The sequence below is a fragment of the Physella acuta genome, unplaced genomic scaffold (genome assembly GCF_028476545.2).
Source record: "Physella acuta isolate Inbredline_101_S28 unplaced genomic scaffold, ASM2847654v3 ptg000458l, whole genome shotgun sequence".
NCBI lineage: Eukaryota > Metazoa > Mollusca > Gastropoda > Physidae > Physella > Physella acuta.
In genome coordinates, this window is record NW_026731977.1 from 390,001 (window position 1) to 400,000 (window position 10,000).

Here is a 10,000-nt window from a genome sequence, read left to right on the forward strand (position 1 = left end):
TCGTCTGTTTCTCTCAGTTGCTGTCTGTCTAGTGTTGTCTATTCGTCTGTTTCTCTCAGTTGCTGTCTGTCTAGTGTTGTCTATTCGTCTGTTTCTCTCAGTTGCTGTCTGTCTAGTGGTGTCTGTCCGTCTGTTTCTATCAGTTGCTGTCTGTCTAGTGGTGTCTGTCCGTCTGTTTCTCTCAGTTGCTGTCTGTCTAGTGTTGTCTATTCGTCTGTTTCTCTCAGTTGCTGTCTGTCTAGTGTTGTCTATTCGTCTGTTTCTCTCAGTTGCTGTCTGTCTAGTGTTGTCTATTCGTCTGTTTCTCTCAGTTGCTGTCTGTCTAGTGGTGTCTGTCCGTCTGTTTCTATCAGTTGCTGTCTGTCTAGTGGTGTCTGTCCGTCTGTTTCTCTCAGTTGCTGTCTGTCTAGTGTTGTCTATTCGTCTGTTTCTCTCAGTTGCTGTCTGTCTAGTGTTGTCTATTCGTCTGTTTCTCTCAGTTGCTGTCTGTCTAGTGGTGTCTGTCCGTCTGTTTCTATCAGTTGCTGTCTGTCTAGTGGTGTCTGTCCGTCTGTTTCTCTCAGTTGCTGTCTGTCTAGTGTTGTCTATTCGTCTGTTTCTCTCAGTTGCTGTCTGTCTAGTGTTGTCTATTCGTCTGTTTCTCTCAGTTGCTGTCTGTCTAGTGGTGTCTGTCCGTCTGTTTCTATCAGTTGCTGTCTGTCTAGTGGTGTCTGTCCGTCTGTTTCTCTCAGTTGCTGTCTGTCTAGTGTTGTCTATTCGTCTGTTTCTCTCAGTTGCTGTCTGTAAATTTTGTCTGTGCTGTCCATGTTTTTGCTGTCTGACTGTTGTTGTCTATTGGTTGCTGTCTATTGCTGTCCATGTGTCTCTATGTATGCTGAACATGCCATTTCCAACAAGACATAAAGACAAACAGGTAACTCCGCGCTCTAAGGAATAACTCAATTAAAAAGTATTTTTGTATGAGACTAAACAAAATTTTTAAAGTACATTATAGGAAAACGAGATTCTATTCTTTTTAAAAGTTTAAGTAAATCAAAATGGATTCAAAATATTGTCCATATCCCGAGTTGCCATCCCTCGTAGTGTTATATAAGAATATTCGAGAAAGTTTAGGGGAGATCACTCTCGGTTTATTTTAAAAGTATATATTTTAATTTTTATTTATTTTACGTTTAATTTAAATAATATTTTCACGAAACCTTGAAATGTAAACTTCACACTTCCCGCAAGTATTTTTTTAAACAACAAATTGAAGCTATGAAATTATTGATGTGATTTTCCCGCAAACGTCGAACGATTTTTGTGTGTGCGGACGGTGATATTTTAGCGCAGGCAAAAACACCTCATTCTGTTCACTGCAAGGAACCGAACAGGAAACACGATGTGAATGATACAAAAGTGTGAAACGACACGGACTTTCACGCCGCGAATTGGTGTGTAATTTTTTTTCTGTGTTCGACGACTTTTTACTCCGAATGTAGTGACGTCACTAGCCTCGATAGGGGAGACAAATTTTTTTTCTATTTTAGTCCAGTAATCACCTAGAGAGGTGGGGGAGATGCGAGTGGTTAAAACAAGCGTGAGTTTTGAGGTTTGGGGGTGGGGGGCGTGGGGGGGATGTTAGCGTCAAGTCAATGTCGGCCGTGACAAAAAAAATTTTTGGTGTCGGAGTTCGTTAAAAAATGTATCACTAGAACACCTTGTTTTTCTGTCTGACTCGATTGATTTTTTCATTGGTTATTCCGAGCTTTTAAATCTGCTGAAATTGTATCGATTTTCAAACAGACTTCCAGAATATTCTAGTAGCCATGAAAAATAAAAACTTGATGTATCGTGTGAGTTTTCAACGTTTCCTATTGTTAGTTCCCCGGATGTGTAACGAGTCGTGTGTAACATGCACGGAAATGTTAGTTCCTTCGATGTAATGAAATACAGCTGGCATATAATTAAATTTGAGTTTCTTCCCCTAGGGTCAAGGTCGTGATATGAATCAAGTTCACAAAAAAATGGCGTCTTCCTGTCTGTTCGTCGAAATATCTGTTACAACGAACTATAGATGAGATTTGAGTGAGACTCTTTCTCCACTTGTTTCTAATACCAATGTCTCCTAAACTAGAGCAGTCAAATCAGGGGCGTAGCGAGGGGGGGGTGCGGATCGCACCGGGTGACACCATTTAGGGGGGTGACACCAAGGCAAAAAATAGCAAAATATATAGAGAAAAACTTGAGGGGGGGTGCAAATCGAAAGTTGGGGGGGGGGTGCAAATCGAAAATTTGTCCCCGAGAGGGGTCGCTACGCCTCTGGGGGGTGACACCATTAAGTGCCGCACCGGGTGACACCCGACCTCGCTACGCCACTGAGTCAAATAAATAGGACGACTATCATCTATCAAGCTGCTGTTGGCCAGATAATTGTCGGTTAATCAAATAAATATTCTGCTATATTTATATCAAGGATCTCACGCAACCTCCAACAATTTCTTATGTTTTTTTCCCAATTCTACATACCCCTCCCCCTCCCCATTCCCCACCTCTCCAACCCCATTTCCCACTTTTCTTATCTATTTCAATGTCAATGTTTGCACACGACCTTCAGCTACAAGCGCACGTGGAACACTTCATTAACCTCATTACTTCTTTTGTTTATAGCCCATCTCATGTATTATAAATTGACACATTTTGCTACTCTGGTATATATATATATATATATATATATATATATATATATATATATATATATATATATATATATATATATATATATGTGTGTGTGTGTGTGTGTGTGTGTGTGTGTTACGGGTAGTGAAAGGATGTATACAATAAAAATGATAATTGAAGAGGTTTCAAACTTTGCCTAAATAAACATGCTTTACATATAATGCCGGCATTTCTCACTTTATTTAGAGGATAAATGCATCTCACAAAATAATGCAAGTTGAAACTATACTCTTATTCATAAAAATTAGTCATAAATATATAATCAAGTACCTTACCTACGTACACACACCAATTAGCAACATTAACTAAGACTTAAGAACTAATCAGACTATGTCGGTGAAGCTATTAGTAATGGCATCTTCTTCAAACATAACCTTGAGGTAATGATTGAGGGATCGCCATGCAGCCCACTACCCCCTCACACCCTACCACCACCCCGCCTGTACCCTACCCCACCTCCTATGAGCTGATGCTCAAATGTTTAGAGTTTTTTTTTTATTAAACACAGTCTCCAATAGAAAATCTGGTATTGCTAGTTAGCCATAGAGCAATCTTCTTCAAAAATTCGTGAATACATCAGCGTTTTTTATCTCGGCTTTCTGGGCTGGGGTTATAGATTGCCATGGAGGCATAAAATACACATGAGGCCGTAGAGGGTCGGTGTAGGAAGATAGATCGCTCTGTTCTAAACATGCTTACACAAAGATGCCTCGATATCAATACAAACATGACCTCGACATCAATACAAACATGGCCATAAGATCAATACAAACATGACCTCAATATCAATACAAACATGACCTTGACATCAATACAAACATGACCTCAACATCAATACAAACATGGCCTTGACATCAATACAAACATGGCCTTGACATCAATACAAACATGGCCTTGACATCAATACAAACATGGCCTTGACATCAATACAAACATGGCCTCGACATCAATACAAACATGACCTTGACATCAATACAAACATGACCTCAACATCAATACAAACATGGCCTTGACATCAATACAAACATGGCCTTGACATCAATACAAACATGGCCTTGACATCAATACAAACATGGCCTTGACATCAATACAAACATGGCCTCGACATCAATACAAACATGACCTCGACATCAATACAAACATGACCTCGGCATTAATACAAACATGACCTCAACATCAATACAAACATGGCCTTGACATCAATACAAACATGACCTCAACATCAATACAAACATGGCCTTGACATCAATACAAACATGGCCTCGACATCAATACAAACATGGCCTCGACATCAATACAAACATGACCTCGGCATTAATACAAACATGACCTCAACATCAATACAAACATGGCCTTGACATCAATACAAACATGGCCTCGGCATCAATACAAACATGGCCTCGGCATCAATACAAACATGGCCTTGACATCAATACAAACATGACCTCAATATCAATACTAACATGACCTCAACATCAATACAAACATGACCTCAACATCAATACAAATATGGCTATAACATCTATACACACATGGCCATAACATCAATCAGTGTTTCTTCCAGACTTTTTTCTCCGGGCGGGGGGGGGGGGGTATTTGAAATTTTCGGGGGAGGGGGGGGCGGCAGACTTTTTTCGGCGGGGGGGGGTAGTATACTTTCTTCTGCCCCTCCCCTCCCCCCCCCCCCCCCCCTGAAAAGATGCCTGGAAGAAACTCTTCATCAATACAAACATTGCCACAAAACTTTGAAAAACGTCATTACAAATAGTCTTAACTAAGAGGGATATACAAATATGTCAAAATTTTTCTCTACAAACATAGCCTCAACTTTTATACAAACATGGCCTCACCTAAAAATGCCGTGGCCGAGATGGCCCCCTCTCTGATGGCCACAATGAAGGTGATGCCTGTCTCCATGTACGGCACGGAGAAGTTGATGGCCGTACTCCTGTCCTCGTCTATCGTCATGGAGGCCACGGCCATGTCCGCCTTGCCGTGGACCAAATCTCCAACAATGCCGTCCCAATTGCCGTCGGAGTTCTGGAATCATTTGTGTCGTTTAATTGTTAATAGGCTGGTGCCGAATTTGTGTTGCCAGAAAGCATATTTGTCAACCAAAAATTGAATATTTTATAACATTTGACTATTAATTACAAAATGACTTCCGGTTTTATTAAGGCTGTAAATATTCAAACAAATAATTACTAGTAATATAAAAGTAATTTAGCTAACATTTTTATTTTTAATTTGGATGAGTAGAGTCACGGTGTTGTGGTGATAGGGGATATTATATTATTTAATACGAATACAATAGACATAGGCATAGGCATAGACCTCTATAGTGTATTTTATCATGGAAAACAATTGTTCTGACTTTCATTGTTTTATTCTCCCTGGCTATTCCTGTTGACTTCAAGGAGAGGTTGAGGGCGGTTTTTTTTTTTTAAATATTTGAATTGATGAAATAATTCAAAACGGGTTTTCAATGCTTTTATTCAAACAAAAATGTGAAAATAAGTGTAATTGATGTTTCTTAAACATCCTTAAGTTTTTAAAATCTTACTATAATTTTATCGCTTGCCATATTTTTTAATTTTTTTTAAAAACAATTTATTTAGTATGATTACCTAGACTTTTCAATGCTATTTTTTTTATTTTTGTTTGTTTGTTTATTTTGTTTTGTGAATTTAAAAAAAAAACACGTCAGTTTTTATTGTTTTTTTTTTATCGAATAGCCTTGAATATATTAAACGGGTATTTAGTTTTTTATTTTAAAATGTTTGTTGAACTGTGTATTCTTGTGTTCACAACATGGCTTTTTGAGACACTTTTCTCAATGCATGGAGGGGGAAGGGGGGGGGGGGGCTCGTTAAATTTCCGACAGATGGACGGGGGTCATCCATAAATGACGTCACGCTTTTTTTTTGACGATTTTTACCTCCCCCCCCCCCCTCCGTCACAGATCGTCACAAAAAGCCAGACCCCCCCCCCCGTAAAATGACGTCACACATCAGCCTACAACCCCCCCCCCCCTCAAATTTCCAGATGAATTTTTCTTAAAACATCGATATTTTTCCAAAATCTTGTCTGAACTCTGTCAAAATAGAGTATTTTAATCAATTCATATTACAATTTACTAAAACAGTTTTCTAAAACGCGAAGTAACGTATAAAATTCGCTTTCTAACATTTCTTTTTTATAATGCAAAAGTGTGACGTCGCACCATCTGAACACCCCCCCCCCCTCCCTCATCACACACCGTCACAAAATTACGGACCCCCCCCCTCCCCCTACGAGTGTGACGTCCTTTATGGACGACCCCACACTGGTAAAAGTATATATTTGGTGTATGTATATGGTGTCCTGTTCTTTGATTCCAGTTGCAGCAAGATTATCGTGTAATCTTATAAGGCGTTGCTAACACGGAAATCTAAAGTTGAATTAAGCCTAATCTTATAAGGCGTTGCTAACACGGAAATCTAAAGTTGGATTAAGCCTAATCTTATAAGGCGTTGCTAACACGGAAATCTAAAGTTGAATTAAGCCTAATCTTATAAGGCGTTGCTAACACGGAAATCTAAAGTTGGATTAAGCCTAATCTTATAAGGCGTTGCTAACACGGAAATCTAAAGTTGGATTAAGCCTAATCTTATAAGGCGTTGCTAACACGGAAATCTAAAGTTGGATTAAGCCTAATCTTATAAGGCGTTGCTAACACGGAAATCTAAAGTTGGATTAAGCCTAATCTTATAAGGCGTTGCTAACACGGAAATCTAAAGTTGGATTAAGCCTAATCTTATAAGGCGTTGCTAACACGGAAATCTAAAGTTGAATTAAGCCTAATCTGGTGTTCCCATCATGAAAAATTCCACTCCCCCAGAAGTGTACATACAGCAGGCTAATGTAAAGCACACCTTGATGTCTGTCCCAGCTCCACACTTGCAGGTGACTGACCTATTTAGATGAACATCAGGTCTTTAATGGAATTTAAATTTTGTTTTTGGACGCACGGGAGAGATAACTGATCTATCTCTCACGTGATCAATGACGTCAGAGGTAGTGTCTTATTCACCACCACCAAGAATAGAGGACATGGTATCAAAGTCTTTATATCCCTTTTTGAAGAAATGGTATTTTTAAGGGTTATTTTTAGCTGGCTACTGAGATAAATGTTTGTGTAGCACGCAGCAATGTTAGTAGCATGAAAGTTAATTTTAAAATACCAGGGACAAGCATCTTTGTATCAGTGGCTAGAGGCAAACTACTGCGTCTCAAAGTCTCACCTAAACAAATATTGTTGGGATCAAAGTCTCACCTAAACAAATATTGTTGGGATCAAAGTCTCAAATAAACATATATTGTTGGGATCAAAGTCTCACCTAAACTAATATTGTTGGGATCAAAGTATCATCTAAACAAATATTGTTAGGATCAAAGTCTCACCTAAACAAATTTTGTCGGGATCAAAGTCTCACCTAAACAAATATTGTTGGGATCACAGTCTCACCTAAACAAATATTGGTGGGATCAAAGTCTCATCTAAACAAATATTGTTGGGGTCAAAGTCTCATCTAAACAAATATTGTTGGTATCAAAGTCTCACCGACACAAATATTGGTGGGATCAAAGTCTCATCTAAACAAATATTGTTGGGATCAAAGTCTCATCTAAACAAATATTGTTGGGATCAAAGTCTCACCTAAACAAATATTGTTGGGATCGCAGTCTCACCTAAACAAATATTGTTGGGATCACAGTCTCACCTAAACAAATATTTTTGGGATCAAAATCTCACAGAAACAAATATTGTTGGGATCAGTTTCACATAAACAAATATTGTTAACATCAAAGTCTCCCCTACACAAATATCGGTGGGATCAGTCTTTTACAACATAAAATACCCGGGATTAAATGTATCCACAGATATTTAGTCTTACCTAAACAAATATTATAGGGATCATAGTCTCACTTACCTAAAGATACTAGGGATCAAAGACTAACTCAAAATACTAGGGATCTACTTCTTGCTTTAAGAAAACCAAGGAATTAGCCCTGCGACTGTCGTGTTTAGTTACAAGAGCCGACGTCTAATAACAAAGTTTAGACGCTAGATCTAGCGAGAGACGCCAAACTCACGGTCTAATCCCATGCAGGATTATAAAGGTGCATTGGTTGCAGAAACTATTTTATAGAGCTCAAAAATAAAACCCTCGGTATTTCAAGAAATGCAGTGGGGGAAAACGGTTAGGATAAAGTGTGGGATATCCTCAGGATATAGGATAGAAACTCGCTGGCCACTTACTTTATTGCCCCATTGGTAATCCTCGACCTCGTACAGATAGAAGTCAAAGTTCAAGGCCACTGATAGTCTGTGCAGGAAGTCGATGCTGAGTCCAGTACAGCAGCGTTTGACAGTCGTGTTGGATATTCTGTGGGCAGAGATGGGCATATAGGGCACATGTTTTGTTATCTAGGGCACATGTGTTATTATCTAGGGCACATGTTTTGTTATCTAGGGCACAGGTTTTATTAGCTAGGGCACACGTTTTATTATCCAGGGGACTTGTTTTGTTATTTAGAGTACATTTTTTTGTTATTTAGGGCACATGTTTTATTATCTAGGGCACATGTTTTATTAACAAGTGCACATGTATTATTATCTAGGGCACATGTTTTATTATCTAGGGCACATGTGTTATTATCTAGGGCACATGATGATGATAAAAGGCACATGTTTTATTATCTAGGGCACATGTTTTATTATCTAGGGCACATGTATTATTATCTAGGGAACATGTTTTATTATCTAGGGCACATGTTTTATTATCTAGGGCACACGTTTTATTATCTAGGGCACATGTTTTATTATCTAGGGCACATGTTTTATTATCTAGGGCACATGTTTTATTATCTGCGGCACATGTTCTGTAAACTAGGACAATGTATTATTATCTGCGGCACATGTATTGTTTAGAGCTCATATTGTTGTTTTTTTCTATGACACAAGATTTATTAATCCCGAGGAGTTAAATACAAAACCAATTAATGTATTAGTTGGGCTAACAAATGTGTAGTATTGTGTATCGGGGTACGTTATATCGGGCAAGAAACTATACTTTCCTTACCACGAGTTGATCTTTTTTTCGAGAAATGATAAATACTTAAGACTAAGTTTTAAAAAAAAACAATCAAAACTTTCATAGTGTTGCTACTCCAGATTAAGGTATTCAAGTAGCTTAGGTAAAATGAGCTTAGCTAATCTGTGTTGTAAATAATGACATGGTAGGGTGGTAGAGGCTAAGACTGTTTACCTAAACGTCTTGAGCTCAGTTCTGCAGGATGGAAAAGTAAGACGGCTGGGTAACGAACTGACCCAACCACGTATTTATATACCTGGGTGCCGGAAAAAGGTGAGCTCTACTTCATATGTCCCACCAGTTTTTAGATCTGAGATGAGCTGTTTTAATTTTTAATTTTAACCTAACACTGAGTACTACAAAAAACGACTCTGAACAACACGTGAAACGATCGTGTGACCCACTGACCTAAATTCGTTCTTATCCCGATCATACACGTGACATAGATAAGAAAAATGGCCGCAACTTCCGTTTTGGCTGAGGTCCCGGTACTCGACAAATGGCGGCTCCTCTCTGGTCACGATGCGCAGGAAGTGACGTTTGGGTTTGCCCGTGGGTGGGGTCGTGTGACCGTTAGGCCACGTGATGTGCTTCATGTGGATGCCGCCGCTTGTGAACATACCGACCTTGAGAAAAAAAAAGTTAATTAATTTGCAACGCAAGCATAATTGTAAACGTATGCAACTAAAAGCTGCAGAGGCGTAGCGACCCTACCCGGCGCCCGGGGACAAACTTTTCGATTTGCACCCCCCCCCCCTCGAACTGTTCATTTGCACCCCCCTCAAGCTTTCAATTTGGCGCCCCCCCCCCCCTAAGGTCGGCGCCCGGGGACATATCTCCCCCCCCTCCCCCCCCCCCTCGCTACGCCTCTGAAAAGCTGTAATGTATCAACAGTGTTTTTAACACGATTTGCAACAAATCTCGCCACCTCTGCATTACTTAGATATTTGCGTAAGATGAAAATTTGATAAATGGTCAACACAGGCTCCCGAGCAATAACTCCCTCAACATAAATTCCCAGTATAACGCCCCCTTCCACCGACGTAACGCGCTATCTCTCCCCCCTCCCTCCCCCACACACACACACCCGGACATAAACCCTGAACAATAACCCCACGGCTAATGTTTATACAAGGTTGTCATTA

The 10,000-nt window shown here is 39.5% G+C and overlaps 1 protein-coding gene across 1 annotated transcript in view; it reads right to left on the reverse strand.

The window, feature by feature from the left end:
- LOC131943520 (glutamate receptor ionotropic, NMDA 2B) overlaps positions 1 to 10,000 on the reverse strand; it is a 21,953-nt gene that overhangs the window by 9,408 nt on the left and 2,545 nt on the right. The window contains exons 4-6 of the mRNA XM_059303694.1: positions 9,264 to 9,481; positions 8,021 to 8,147; positions 4,569 to 4,758 (exon numbers count right to left, since the gene is read on the reverse strand). Of these exons, the coding sequence (XP_059159677.1) occupies positions 4,569 to 4,758; positions 8,021 to 8,147; positions 9,264 to 9,481 (535 nt within the window). The remainder of the gene's footprint in view (positions 1 to 4,568; positions 4,759 to 8,020; positions 8,148 to 9,263; positions 9,482 to 10,000) is intronic.